General features: G+C 48.9%; 1 protein-coding gene across 6 annotated transcripts in view; it reads right to left on the bottom strand.

Annotated features, from left to right (window-relative positions):
* Positions 1 to 16124, bottom strand: part of LOC130367768 (potassium channel subfamily T member 2-like) — a 333948-nt gene that overhangs the window by 83379 nt on the left and 234445 nt on the right. For all 6 annotated transcript variants that reach the window (XM_056570514.1, XM_056570517.1, XM_056570518.1 and 3 more), the window contains one exon: positions 15909 to 16058. In XM_056570514.1, the coding sequence (XP_056426489.1) occupies positions 15909 to 16058 (150 nt within the window). The remainder of the gene's footprint in view (positions 1 to 15908; positions 16059 to 16124) is intronic.

Below are 16124 nucleotides of genomic sequence, written 5' to 3'. Positions count from 1 at the left end.
TTCAATAAAACGAATAAAGCTGAAGTTGTATTAAATCCAAATAATACAAAACTTCAAGGACTTTTTGCACAAACCCCAGCTTCACACCACGTGACCGAAAAGGCGTATTGCCAAAATCGGTACCGATGTTTCAGCCAAACTGTATAATGATATCAAGGATTTGTTTGCACTCAGCTCTCGAGGAATCTACAGACGTACAAGGGAGTCCACAACCGGCAGGATTTATTCAGTACGTTTCCTCTGAGGTCATCGTGAAAGAAGAGATGTTGGCATAAATTGCGTCGCTGACATTAGACACCATCGTGGCAGAGCTCTAACAAATACTGATATTCCACCGGATAAGTTTGCCAGTGTTGCAGCAGATGGAGCAACAGCAACGATGGGCAAGATTTAGGATTAACCTCCCTTATGAAAAAATGTTTTTGAAGAACTGGAGCTTGAAGACAATCCAAGTGATGTCTCTTTCTACTGTGATGTGAGAAAAAGTCTTAAAGGGTTAACTAACATAAGGTGACTTTAGTACTTAGCCTGCCAGACGGTAATGGACATGTTTAGGAAGGGTCCGTGCTTGTCTTGGCTGTGTTGTGAGTCCACCATTATGCTGCTGCTTTCTTTTTGTGAAATGGCTATTTCCTGTTGGGAGTTCCTCCCTCCAACTACAAGTCCAAGGATCCCTTGTTTGTGTGAGGTTACTTTTCCCCCTTCCATACATGAGTCACCCCCATCCACTGCAGCACAGTTGAGCTCCCTTCCATGCTGTACTGTGCTGGAAACTACAATTCCCTGCAGCCCTGTAGAGAATGATCTCCCTAGCACCCAGCAGTCCCATTGAAGCACTGCCATGCTCCCGTTCAACACCTGACTAGTGATGTAATGAATCGGGCCGTACGGCAACCTGGGAAAACCTGAGACGACCGTCATTTTGTATGCTGTTAAAAATAAACAATGGGACAAACATCACATAAGAATTGTGAGAACAGACATTAAACACAGGTACAGACACTATATTATGAACTACACTAACTTTACAGCCCCTGTAGCATAGTCAAATATCCAAAGGATAGGGGATAAGATGCCTGATCGCGGGAGTCCCGCAGCTGGGGACCCCCGGGATCATGCACGCGGCACCCTGTTTGTAATCAGACCCCGGAGCGTGTTCGCTCCGGGTCTGATTATGGTCGACCACAGGGCGGGCGGCGTTTGACGTCACGCCTCCGTCCCCGTGTGACGTCACGCTCCGCCCCTCAATGCAAGCCTACGGGAGGGGGCGTGATAGCTATCACGCCCCCTCCCGTCGGCTTGCATTGAGGGGCGGAGCGTGACGTCACACGCCGCCGGCCCTGCGGTCGCCGGTAATCAGTCCCGGGGCGAACACGCTCGGGGCACTGATTACAAACGGGGTGCCGCGTGCATGATCCCGGGGGTCCCCAGCTGCGGGACTCCCGCGATCAGGCATCTTATCCCCTATCCTTTGGATAATCCATTCTCTGTTGAAACAGAAGAGACCACATACTGGCAGAACACAAAGATAAATGGTAGGTAGAAGAAACAGCTCGGAGGCACTCAATTCCAGTCTGTGTATTTTACTGAACACAGGTAAAATGGACGGCAACAATTGTTTCGCAACTACGTAGCTTCTTCCCAGCCGTAGCCGTAGTGTTCAATGAAATACACAGACTGGAATTGAGTGCCTCCGAGCTCTTTCTTCTACCTAGATGGTTTATGGATTGTGTCCTGTTATATGGAGTATATTACTAATAGATCACCATAGGTAATCCAATAAGGGCCCTGCAGATCCCAACCACGAAAACTAAAATATATACAGGACTTTAATGTGCAGGTCCAAAAATAATGAAGTGCAAAGAAGGAAAAAATCACACATTAAAAACACTGTGTGCTCCTAGCCAAAACATTTAGAATCATCATGGGATCAGCCAGCTCCACCATAGTTCTCAACTTGTAGGAGACCCACCTAGGTTCATGTCTCTTAACTACTATTTGTTAGGGCACACAGCAATTTAAAACCATAACACTGCCCCCCCAACGTTTCCCCACTAAGTGGCTTTGTCAAGAGGCAAATGGGCAATGGCGACCAGAAACGCCAGCCAGACCTTTTAACACCTTCTATTATGATGTCATAATTCATTGCTCCAATCAAAAGCAACAGTTCAACAGTTTCGAAGAAGAATATCAAAGCATCTCAGCATGATTAAAAATAAAGGTGATACACCTCTATCTAGGCACCTTTGGGAGGTCCACAATGGCGATTTGTCCCAGCTACACTTCTGGGGCTTCATCAAATGCAAGTTAGGTCCCAGAAGGGGTGATCTGGATAAGATCCTTTTGCGCGTTGAGGCAAAATGGATCTACAAGCTACAGAGCTTAAGTCCAAAAGGACTTAATGAAAGTTTCAATTTTTCTGCGTTTTTGTAATCCTTCCTAACATACTATGTACATCAAAACAGTAGACGATTTTTGTTTTGTTGCATGATTTATTAGGAAATAATCATCAGTAACTGACCGCCAGTACCAATTACAATTAATTATTTATTATTAATACCTTATATTAGTCTCCAAATTTCTTCTCCCTTTTAATTCCCTTTCTGAATTTATTGTAAATGTGGCAATTGACTATTAAATCAACAGTCCGATTCATCAACAATATTGACCATGTAGATGACAACAATCTAGTTTACATCTATAATGGAGAACTCGTTCCATCTATGAATCGTTCACTAAATACTTACCTTTTGAATGGAGATAATGTTTTGTATACATAGTTAATAACACTCTTTCACTATAAGATCGTTTCTCTCTTCTCTTTTAAGTCTAAGTGTTTGCGCATCCACTACTGCGCAGACACTGTGAATAATGTGTACATCTATGAACCCTTGAAGCCGTTGGCTATGTTTTCGCGCAGCCTGGAGTGAGCACCTCGGACTCGCGCGAATGCGTGGTAAGGCACTTAGACACACATACACTCTAAGTCCGTGCGCAGTTTATTCTGCGCAGTGTTTACCAGTGATGTCAGTGCCGGAAGTCCGGACTGACTCCTATAAGAAAGAGATACGTGGCAGACAACTAGTGGTAAGTAAATAAGTGTTATGGTTGGCTGTTGAATCTGCCATTTGTGCCACAACAATTGCTGATTGGTGTGATTATCACACTGCCTGATGGGAGTTGCTTTTGATTGGAGCAATGAATTAAGACATCATAATAGAAGGTGTTAAAAGGTCTGGCTGGCGTTTCTGGTCGCCATTGCCCATTTGCCTCTTGACAAAGCCACTTAGTGGTGAAACGTTGGGGGGGGCAGTGTTATGGTTTTAAATTGCTGTGTGCCTTAACAAATAGTAGTTAAGAGACATGAACCTAGGTGGGTCTCCTACAAGTTGAGAACTATGGTGGAGCTGGCTGATCCCATGATGATTCTAAATGTTTTGGCTAGGAGCACACAGTGTTTTTAATGTGTGATTTTTTCCTTCTTTGCACTTCATTATTTTTGGACCTGCACATTAAAGTCCTGTATATATTTTAGTTTTTGTGGTTGGGATCTGCAGGGCCCTTATTGGATTACCTATGGTGATCTATTAGTAATATATTGTAAAATTGCCCTCCAACCATTGGTCTCGTTTTTGTTTAATAACTGTTATATGGAGAGCACAATCGTCTGTTGAACAGTTACCCGGGGGTTCTGGACCTGCGCACCACGAGAGTCACAACCTGATTGAAAGGTCCGGCAGTGCCAGCTGCTTTCTACTACAGACTATTTACACACGAAGAAAAAACACAACAAGAAGCGCTCCATAGAGCATTAAAAGAGTAGGTAAGCTGCACCGATAATTAATGGCATTGCTTACCCCGTAAGTTGTGCTTAGAGACCCAGGCACAACACTGATAGAGAGTATTCCAAAATGCAGCAATTGTAACAAAAACCTCCAGACTCCAAAAGGACTTAGATCGGCCCAGAATGGATGGGAACAATATAGACAAAGGTCGATTTATTCTGGAACAACGCGTTTCGACGCCGGAACAGGCATCTTTTTTTGGTGAACTTGAAAAAGACGCCTGTTCCGGCGTCGAAACGCGTTGTTCCAGAATAAATCTACCTTTGCCTATATTGCTCCCATCCATTCTGGGCCGATCTAAGTCCTTTTGGAGTCTGGAGGTTTTTGTTACAGACTATTTACAAAGATACTTGGACTGCTTGTTCCCATAGAAAGGATTCGGGACTTGGAGAAACTACAGCCCTGCGTCGCCCTTTCTTGTAAATCCATTCGTGATCGATGTGATTAGAGATGAGCGAACTTACAGTAAATTCGATTCGTCACAAACTTCTCGGCTCGGCGGTTGCTGACTTTTCCTGCATAAATTAGTTCAGATTTCAGGTGCTCCGGTGGGGTGGAAAAGGTGGATACAGTCCTAGGAGACTCTTTCCTAGGACTGTATCTACCTTTTCCAGCCCACGGGAGCACCGGAAAGCTGAACTAATTTACGCAGGAAAAGTCATCAACTACCAAGCCGAGAAGTTCGTGACGAATCAAATTTACTGTAAGTTCGCTCATCTCTAGATGTGATCAATGATAGTTGCCCAATTTTTGAACGGAAATAATAGGATTACATGTGGATACAGGTCTAAAATGATCCACAAATCCAAGTCCATAGTTGAGATCTGGGTCCAAGAGACAAGTCAAATGTTTTGATCGGTCGGAGTCTTAGTCTTTAGACCCTGACCGATCACTATAACGAGCTGGTAGTAGAGCACATGACTAATCATTCCTCTCCTTGCCCTCTGTCCAACGAGATAAACCCATAGCCTTCTATTGTAGGTTTGTCTTGGCCATGTGGCACAGAGCCAGGAGTGAATGCGCTCTGCGTGGAAACTTCGCCCAGCTCGTTCTACTAATTAATTCTGTACATTTAGACCCCGTCCAATCAAAACTTTGACATGATTTTTTCAATTGACAGTGCCCAACTAAATATCCCAAATTACAGAAAATCAGTGTGCGACTCATACCAATTTTTGACACAACATACTGATGTGAGTCACTGTACTCTGTAATGAGTTGTATAAAGAAAGGGGAAAAAACGGCAACTCACCGTCTTCGTTTTCTTGCTTTGTTGCATGAACAAATACTCACATAAAAACAAGCGTGAAACGGAGCTTTTTGCCTCTTGTACCCCCCCGGAAGAAGCACTCTTGAAGTGTGAAACGGAGCTTGTTGCCTCTGCTCCTTCCCTCTCCCTATGTTTTTATGTGAGTACCGTATTTTTCGCCCTATAGGACTCACCGGCGTATAAGACGCACCCAATTTTAAAGGTGCAAAATCTAGAAAAAAAGATTCTGCACCCAACAGTGATCTTCAACCTGCGGACCTCCAGATGTTGCAAAACTACAACTCCCAGCATGCCCGGACAGCCGTTGGCTGTCCGGGCATGCTGGGAGTTGTAGTTTTGCAACATCTGGAGGTCCGTAGGTTGAAGACCACTGGATAGGAGGTAATACTTACGTGTCCCCGCCGCTTCGGACCCGTCACCGCTGCCCTGGATGTGTCCCTGACGCTCCGGACGTCTTCTTCCCCGGGATTCACGCTCTCCGTCGCCGTCATGATGTCGCTACGCACGCCGCTCCTATTGGCTGACGGGACGGCGTGCGCGACGACGTGATGACGTCGAAGGATAGTGCCGGCAATGCAGGAGATCTCGGTACGGAGCAGACACCGAGGAGGCAGGTAAGGTCCCTCCCGGTGTCCTGTAAGCTGTTCGGGACGCCGCGGTGAAACAGCCCAACTGAGCAGCCGGGTTAGTGTCACTTTCCCTTCAGACGCGGTGGTCAGCTTTGATCGCCGTGTCTGAAGGGTTAATACAGGGCATCACCGCGATCGGTGATGTCCTGTATTAGCTGCGGGTCCCGGCCGTTGATGGCCGCAGGGACCGCCGCGATAGGTGTGTATTCGCCATATAAGACGCACCAACTGTGGACCGGCTCCCCATTCACACTATCGCAGTGCCGTAGTAGCACCCTTTACTATTGTGTACTCTGTAATGATGTATACAAGGGAAAAAAGGGAGCTTAACCACTATTTGACCAAGAAAACAGTACCTCGACCACAACGCATCTATCACAGTCTTTTTCAAGAGGTCACCCTCTTGACCTCATGAATAAAACTGTGATACATGCGTTGAGGTCGGGGAAGGTGCTGGAGCAAACCATAAGGCTAGGTTCAGACTACGGAATCTCCGGGCAGAAAATTTCCGCCCGGAGATTACGAGTTCCGCCTGCGCCGACTGAATTAGTCGGCGCTAGGACCGCGCGGACACTGCAGTCTCCTATAGACTGGTGTTACGCCGAGCGCTCCGGGTCCCCGCTCCTCCCCGGAGCGCTCGCAACATCCTCGCAATCGCAGCGCCCCGGTCAGATCTGCTGACCGGGTGCGCTGCGATACCTCTCCCAGACGGGATGCGATTCGCGATGCGGGTGGCGCCCGCTCGCGATGCGCACCCTGGCTCCCGTACCTGACTCGCTCTCCGTCGGTCCTGTCCCGGCACGCGCGCGCCGGGTCTCTACGATTTAAAGGGCCAGTGCGCCGCTGATTGGCGCAGTTGGCTTAATTAGTTCATTCACCTGTGCACTTCCCTATTTAACCTCACTTCCCCTTCCCTTCCTTGCCGGATCTTGTTGCCATCGTGCCAGTGAAAGCGTTCCCTTGTGTGTTCCTAGCCTGTGTTCCAGACCTCCTGCCGTTGCCCCTGACTACGATCCTTGCTGCCTGCCCCGACCTTCTGCTACGTCCGACCTTGCTCTTGTCTACTCCCTTGTACCGCGCCTATCTTCAGCAGTCAGAGAGGTTGAGCCGTTGCTAGTGGATACGACCTGATTGCTACCGCCGCTGCTAGACCAACCCGCTTTGCGGCGGGCTCTGGTGAAAACCAGTAGCAGCTTAGAACCCGTCCACTAGCACGGTCCACGCCAATCCCTCTCTGGCACAGAGGATCCACCTCCTGCCAGCCGAATCGTGACAGTAGATCCGGCCATGGATCCCGCTGAAGTACCACTGCCAGTTGTCGCCGACCTCACCACGGTGGTCGCCCAGCAGTCGCAACAGATAGCGCAACAAGGCCACCAGCTGTCTCAACTGACCGTGATGCTACAGCAGCTACTACCACAGCTTCAGCAATCATCTCCTCCGCCAGCTCCTGCACCTCCTCCGCAGCGAGTGGCCGCTTCAGGCCTACGACTTTCCTTGCCGGATAAATTTGATGGGGACTCTAAGTTTTGCCGTGGCTTTCTTTCACAATGTTCCCTGCACTTGGAGATGATGTCGGACCAGTTTCCTACTGAAAGGTCTAAGGTGGCTTTGGTAGTCAGCCTTCTGTCTGGGAAAGCTCTGTCATGGGCCACACCGCTCTGGGACCGCAATGACCCGTCACTGCCTCTGTACACTCCTTCTTCTCGGAAATTCGAACTGTCTTTGAGGAACCTGCCCGAGCCTCTTCTGCTGAGACTGCCCTGCTGAACCTGGTCCAGGGTAATTCTTCCGTTGGCGAGTACGCCATCCAATTCCGTACTCTTGCTTCCGAATTATCCTGGAATAATGAGGCCCTCTGCGCGACCTTTAAAAAAGGCCTATCCAGCAACATTAAAGATGTTCTGGCCGCACGAGAAATTCCTGCTAACCTGCATGAACTCATTCATCTTGCCACTCGCATTGACATGCGTTTTTCCGAAAGGCGTCAGGAGCTCCGCCAGGATATGGACTTTGTTCGCACGAGGCGTTTTTTCTCCCCGGCTCCTCTCTCCTCTGGTCCTCTGCAATCCGTTCCTGTGCCTCCCGCCGTGGAGGCTATGCAAGTTGACCGGTCTCGCTTGACACCTCAAGAGAGGACACGACGCCGCATGGAGAATCTTTGCCTGTACTGTGCCGGTACCGAACACTTCCTGAAGGATTGTCCTATCCGTCCTCCCCGCCTGGAAAGACGTACGCTGACTCCGCACAAAGGTGAGACAGTTCTTGATGTCAACTCTGCTTCTCCACGCCTTACTGTGCCTGTGCGGATATCTGCCTCTACCTTCTCCTTCTCCACTAAGGCCTTCTTGGATTCCGGATCTGCAGGAAATTTTATTTTGGCCTCTCTCATCAACAGGTTCAACATCCCAGTGACCAGTCTCGCCAGACCCCTCTACATCAATTGTGTTAACAATGAAAGATTGGACTGTGCCGTGCGTTACCGCACGGAACCCCTCCTAATGTGCATCGGACCTCATCACGAAAAAATTGAGTTTTTGGTCCTCTCCAATTGCACTTCCGAAATTCTCCTTGGACTACCGTGGCTTCAACGCCATTCCCCAACCCTTGATTGGTCCACAGGAGAGATCAAGAGCTGGGGTACTTCTTGTTTCAAGGACTGTCTTAAACCGATTCCCAGTACTCCCTGCCGTGACCCTGTGGTTCCCCCTGTAACCGGTCTCCCTAAGGCTTATATGGACTATGCTGACGTATTTTGCAAAAAGCAAGCTGAGACTTTACCCCCTCACAGGCCTTTTGACTGTCCTATTGACCTCCTCCCGGGCACTACTCCACCCCGGGGCAGAATTTATCCTCTGTCCGCCCCAGAGACTCTTGCTATGTCTGAATACATCCAGGAAAATTTAAAAAAGGGGTTTATCCGCAAATCCTCCTCTCCTGCCGGAGCTGGATTTTTCTTTGTGTCCAAAAAAGATGGCTCCCTACGTCCTTGCATTGATTACCGCGGACTTAATAAAATCACGGTAAAGAACCGCTACCCCCTACCTCTTATCTCTGAACTCTTTGATCGCCTTCAAGGTGCCCACATCTTTACCAAACTGGACTTAAGAGGTGCATATAATCTCATCCGCATCAGGGAGGGGGACGAATGGAAAACTGCATTTAACACCAGAGATGGACACTTTGAGTATCTGGTCATGCCCTTTGGCCTGTGCAACGCCCCTGCCGTCTTCCAAGACTTTGTTAATGAAATTTTTCGTGATCTCTTATATTCCTGTGTTGTTGTGTATCTGGACGATATTCTGATTTTTTCTGCCAACTTAGAAGAACATCGCCAGCATGTCCGCATGGTTCTTCAGAGACTTCGAGACAATCAACTTTATGCCAAAATGGAGAAATGTCTGTTTGAATGTCAATCTCTTCCTTTCCTAGGATACTTGGTCTCTGGCCAGGGACTACAAATGGACCCAGATAAACTCTCTGCCGTCTTAGATTGGCCACGCCCCTCCGGACTCCGTGCTATCCAACGTTTTTTGGGGTTCGCCAATTATTACAGACAATTCATTCCACATTTTTCCACTATTGTGGCTCCTATCGTGGCTTTAACCAAGAAGAATGCCAATCCTAAGTCCTGGTCTCCCCAAGCGGAAGACGCATTTAAACGGCTCAAGTCTGCCTTTTCTTCTGCTCCCGTGCTCTCCAGACCTGACCCATCTAAACCCTTCCTATTGGAGGTTGATGCCTCCTCAGTGGGAGCTGGAGCGGTCCTTCTACAAAAAAATTCTTCCGGGCATGCTGTTACTTGTGGGTTTTTTTCTAGGACCTTCTCTCCGGCGGAGAGGAACTACTCCATCGGGGATCGAGAACTACTGGCCATTAAATTGGCACTTGAGGAATGGAGGCATCTGCTGGAGGGATCAAAATTTCCAGTTATCATTTTCACCGATCACAAGAATCTCTCCTATCTCCAGTCTGCCCAACGTCTGAATCCTCGCCAGGCCAGGTGGTCGTTGTTCTTTGCCCGTTTTAACTTTGAAATTCATTTTCGCCCTGCCGACAAGAACATTAGGGCCGATGCTCTCTCTCGTTCCTCGGATGCCTCGGAAGTAGAGGTCTCTCCGCAACACATCATTCCTCCTGACTGTCTGATCTCCTCTTCTCCAGCCTCCATCAGGCAAACTCCTCCAGGGAAGACCTTCGTTTCTCCACGCCAGCGTCTCGGGATTCTCAAATGGGGTCACTCCTCCCACCTCGCAGGCCATGCGGGCATCAAAAAGTCCTTGCAACTCATCTCTCGTTTCTATTGGTGGCCGACTCTGGAAACAGATGTTGTTGATTTTGTGCGGGCCTGTACTGTCTGTGCCCGGGATAAGACTCCTCGCCAGAAGCCTGTTGGTCTCCTTCACCCTCTGCCTGTCCCCGAACAGCCTTGGTCTCTGATTGGTATGGACTTTATTACAGACCTACCCCCATCCCGTGGCAACACTGTTGTTTGGGTGGTGGTTGATCGATTTTCCAAGATGGCACATTTTATTCCTCTTCCTGGTCTTCCTTCAGCGCCTCAGTTGGCAAAACAATTTTTTGTACACATTTTTCGTCTTCACGGTTTGCCCACGCAGATTGTCTCGGATAGAGGTGTCCAATTCGTGTCAAAATTCTGGAGGGCTCTCTGTAAACAACTCAAGATTAAATTAAACTTCTCTTCTGCTTATCATCCTCAATCCAATGGGCAAGTAGAAAGAATTAACCAGGTCCTGGGTGACTATTTACGGCATTTTGTTTCCTCCCGCCAGGATGACTGGGCAGATCTTCTACCTTGGGCCGAATTCTCGTACAACTTTAGAGTCTCTGAATCTTCTGCTAAATCCCCATTTTTCGTGGTGTACGGCCGTCACCCTCTTCCCCCCCTCCCTACTCCCTTGCCCTCTGGTTTGCCCGCTGTGGATGAAGTGACTCGTGATCTTTCCACCATATGGAAAGAGACCCAAAATTCTCTTTTACAGGCTTCATCTCGCATGAAAAAGTTTGCCGATAAGAAAAGAAGAGCTCCCCCCATCTTTGCTCCCGGAGACAAGGTATGGCTCTCCGCTAAATATGTCCGCTTTCGTGTCCCCAGTTACAAACTGGGACCACGCTATCTTGGTCCTTTCAAAGTCTTGTGCCAGATTAATCCTGTCTCTTACAAACTCCTTCTTCCTCCTTCTCTTCGTATTCCCAATGCCTTCCATGTCTCTCTCCTTAAACCACTCATCATCAACCGTTTCTCTCCCAAACTTGTTTCTCCCACTCCTGTTTCCGGTTCTTCTGACATCTTCTCCGTAAAGGAGATACTGGCCTCCAAGACGGTCAGAGGAAAAAGACTTTTTTTGGTAGATTGGGAGGGCTGTGGTCCTGAAGAGAGATCCTGGGAACCTGAGGACAACATCCTAGACAAAAGTCTGGTCCTCAGGTTCTCAGGCTCCAAGAAGAGGGGGAGACCCAAGGGGGGGGGTACTGTTACGCCGAGCGCTCCGGGTCCCCGCTCCTCCCCGGAGCGCTCGCAACATCCTCGCAATCGCAGCGCCCCGGTCAGATCTGCTGACCGGGTGCGCTGCGATACCTCTCCCAGCCGGGATGCGATTCGCGATGCGGGTGGCGCCCGCTCGCGATGCGCACCCCGGCTCCCGTACCTGACTCGCTCTCCGTCGGTCCTGTCCCGGCGCGCGCGGCCCCGCTCCTTAGGGCGCGCGCGCACCGGGTCTCTACGATTTAAAGGGCCACTGCGCCGCTGATTGGCGCAGTTGGCTTAATTAGTTCATTCACCTGTGCACTTCCCTATTTAACCTCACTTCCCCTTCCTTTCCTTGCCGGATCTTGTTGCCATCGTGCCAGTGAAAGCGTTTCCCAGTGTGTTCCTAGCCTGTGTTCCAGACCTCCTGCCGTTGCCCCTGACTACGATCCTTGCTGCCTGCCCCGACCTTCTGCTATGTCCGACCTTGCTCTTGTCTACTCCCTTGTACCGCGCCTATCTTCAGCAGTCAGAGAGGTTGAGCCGTTGCTAGTGGATACGACCTGGTTGCTACCGCCGCTGCAAGACCATCCCGCTTTGCGGCGGGCTCTGGTGAAAACCAGTAGCAGCTTAGAACCGGTCCACTAGCACGGTCCACGCCAATCCCTCTCTGGCACAGAGGATCCACCTCCTGCCAGCCGAATCGTGACAACTGGTATGTGTTCCGCTAGGATTTCCGCCTGAAGAAAGAGCAACGCCTTTCTTCAGGCGGAAATTTTCTAGCGTATTTTTCATCCGGATTTTCCGCTTCACAAATTCCGAAGTGTGAATTTGTGAATGGAAAACCATTCACTACACTACTATGCATTATAGTAAGCGGAATTTCGGCCGGAAATTTCAAAGCGAAAATTCCGGCAGAAATTCCGTAGTCTGAACCTAGCCTAATAGATATGGGTAAGCGGAATGTTGTATCTGATGATATGTATACGTGATAGATATATGTTTAGTATAGGAATTTGGGTCTTTACGAGTGAGAGATTGGTTTCCCATTTCAACACATGCTGTTATATGGAGTATTAGGGATTTTTCTGCACAATTACCCTATGCAAAATTGGCATGTAATGCAATGATAGGCTAAATACCGTATTTATCGGGGTATACCACGCACCGGCCTATAACACGCACCCTCATTTTACCAAGGATATTTGGGTAAAAAAAGTTTTTTACCCAAATATCCATGGTAAAATGAGGGTGTGTGTGTGCGCGTGTATACCCCGATATACCCCCAGGAAAGGCAGGGGGAGAGAGGCCGTCGCTGCCCGCTTCTCTCCCCCTGCCTTTCCTAGGGTCTAGAGCCCTGCTGCCGGCCCTTTTCTCCCCCTGGTTATCGGCGCCGCTGCCCATTCTGTCCCCCTGACTATCGGTGCCGGCGCGCCATTGCTGGCACCGATAGCCAGGGGGAGAGAAGCGGCGCCGACAGCCAGGGGAAGAGAAGTTTTAGCCTAAAAAGTGCGTGTTATACGCCGATAAATACGGTATATACAGTGACCCCCCCGACCTACGATGGACCCGACATACGCTTATTTCAACATACAATGGTCTATCAGAGGCCATGTTGAAGGCAGCATCAACATACAATGCTTTTGTATGTCGGGGCCGTCGCATAAACGGCTATCCGACAGCGCAGACTAATTCAGCTGACACCGGATAGCCGTTTACAGTGCCCTGTGTGGTCCGCTGATGATCACTTACTTACCTTACTCACTTACCTGTCCTCGGGGCTCCGGCACGTCCTCTTCGGGATCCCCTGCATCGTCGGCGCTTTCCATCGTCGTCATCACGTCGCTGCACACGCCGTCCCGTCATCCAATAGGAGCGGCGTGCGTAACGACGTGATGGCGGCGACGGAGAGCGAGGATGCCGGGGAAGCAGAGGCCTTGCCGGAGCGGCGGGGACACCCCAGGGACGCGGCGACAGCGATGGAAGGTGACATCCAGGGCAGCGGTGACGGTCCGGAGTGGCGGGGACACGTGAGTATAACCTCCAATACCAGTGGTCTTCAACCTGCGGACCTCCAGATGTTGCAAAACTACAACTCCCAGCATGCCCGGACAGCCGTTGGCTGTCCGGGCATGCTGGGTGTTGTAGTTTTGCAACACCTGGAGGTCCGCAGGTTGTAGACCACTGTCCTATACTTTACATTGCACGGATCCCTCAACATACGATGGTTTCAACAAACGATGGTCCATGTGGATCGGATTACCATTGTATGTTGAGGGACCACTGTATATGGTTTAGTAACTGGTATTCCTCTTCCTTCATGCACTTTATAGTACAGTAACCCCCCGACCTACGATGGCCCCGACATATGATAAAATCGACATACGATGCCTTTATATGTCGGGGCCATCGCATTAACTGCTATCCGACAGCGCAAAATGCTTAAGCTGCTGTCGGATAGCAGTGTAATGTGCCCCAGCAGGTTCACTTACCTATTCACGCTGCTCCGGGTCCACTTCGCGATCCTCCGGTGTCTTCTGCATCTTCTCCAGGGTCCGGGCCTTGCTTTCCGGCGTCGTTATTACGTCACTACGCATGCCGCGCCGGCACAGCAGGGTAATAACGTCACCAGAAAGCGAGGCCCGGACCCTGCAGAAGATGCGGAAGACACCGGAGGATCACGAAGAAGACACCGGAGAAGCGGGACAGCATCGGGAGCCCCTGGAACAGCAGCGGGAGCGGTGAGGACCTGGTGCGGAGCGGCGGGGACAGGTGAGTACAGCTGCCTATACTTTACATTGCACGGATCCCTCAACATACGATGGATTCGACAAACGATGGGTCGTTTGGATCGGATTACCATCGTTTGTTGAGGGACCACTGTATATGGTTTAGTAACTGGGTTCATGCACTTTATAGTATTGGATTGTTGCATTACAATCATGTGTAATATGTTTTATGGAAAAATAAAAATAACGATCTTGTTTTATTGGTCATATAGTGGTTCAGCCCCCTTTTTGTCTCTGGTGTACATATTGTCATGAAGCAGTATGCATATTGTAATAGGGTCATCTGGGAATATGGCTGCCTAATATAGTTACAGCGATAATGATGATGATAATAATAGGTCTATACAAAGCAAGAACTATTGTGTATTTAATATTCTGTAATGATGTTTGTACGGTCATCACACAACTTTAACAAATGAAAACCTGGTGGAGATAATTCGGACAGCGATGACAACATATCAACCAGATTACAAACCACTGGTAACCAAGATGGAAACTCACAAGACCTCTGATACCAGTAAATAGTTGGTATGTAAATGTTTACTTTGTGATTATTAATAATAACATTTATATTATTTACTAGAAGAGTACCGGGAGTTGCCTGGTCTTTCCTACCTAATTCTTGTGGGAGAGGAAGAGCAACATAAGAGGATGCTCTTATCCCGCCCTCATATCTACACATCATATCTCGTCTTCATATCCTGACCTCATATCACATTCTCATATCTTCATATCCCCTCCTCATTTCCCTTCCTATTTACACCTCGTATCTCGTCCTCATATCCCGACCACATATCCCGACCACATATCCTGTCGTCAGATTTCATTCTCATATCCCGACCTCATATCCTAGCCCCATATCCCATCCCCGTAGCCTGCCCTTATATGCCAACCCCATATCCCGTCCTCAAATCCCAACCTCATATCCTGTCCTCATATCCTGTCCTCATATCCTGTCCTCATATCCCGTCCTCATATCCCGTCCTCATATCCCGACCTCATATCCCGACCTCATATCCCGACCTCATATCCCGACCTCATATCCCGACCTCATATCCCGTCCTCATATCCCGTCCTCATATCCCGTCCTCATATCCCATCCCTGTATCCTGCCCTTATATGCCAGCCCCATAGCCTGTCCTCAAATCCCAACCTCATATCACATTCTCATATCACATCCTCATATCCTAGCCCCATATCCCATCCCCGTTGCCTGCCCTTATATGCCAGCCTCATACCCGTCCTCAAATCCCAACAACCTCGTATCACATTCTTATATCCTGTCCTCATAGCCCGACCTCATATCCGACCTCATATCCCGTCCTTATATCCAGACCTCATATCCGACCTCATATCCCGTCCTTATATCCAGACCTCATATCCCGTCCTCATATCTACACATCATATCTCGTCCTCATATCCCAACCTCATATCACATTCTTATATCTCATCTTCATATCCCCTCCTCATATTCCCTCCTATCTACACCTCATATCTCGTCCTCATATCCCGAACACATATCCTGTCCTCAGATCTCCTTCTCAGATCCCGTCCCCATATCCTAGCCCCATATCCCATCCCCATAGCTTGCCCTTATATGCCATCCTCATATCCCGTCCTCAAATCCCAACCTCGTATCACATTCTCATATCCTGTCCTCATAGCCCGACCTCATATCCCGACCTCATATCCCGACCTCATATCCCCACCTCATATTCCGACCACATATCCCGACCACATATCCCGACCACATATCCCGACCACATATCCCGTCCTCATATCCCGACCTCATATCCCGTCCTCATATCCCGTCCTCATATCCTCTTTTTAGGATAAGATACGATTTCCAAAGAGTGACACTGCATTACAACCAAGGACATAACTCACTTTTTATGAGCGTGGAAGGAGGAATATGTGAAGCTCTTCCCTTCATATTCTCCGAAGAATTTACTCTCGCTTAGTCGTATGTGGTAGATTTCGTTGTCAGAACATCGGCTGTAGTTCCTTTGCCACTGGTCGGGTGACGTGGGATTGTCTCTATTAATGGAAATGAAGAACAAGCTGTTACTTCCCTGCTCTCTATATGTACAGTACTTTCATTCA

This window comes from Hyla sarda, chromosome 4, assembly GCF_029499605.1.
Source record: "Hyla sarda isolate aHylSar1 chromosome 4, aHylSar1.hap1, whole genome shotgun sequence".
Classification (NCBI taxonomy): Eukaryota; Metazoa; Chordata; class Amphibia; order Anura; family Hylidae; genus Hyla; species Hyla sarda.
The sequence above is the reverse complement of the archived record's forward strand: the minus strand, read 5'-3'. Positions and strand labels throughout refer to the sequence as shown.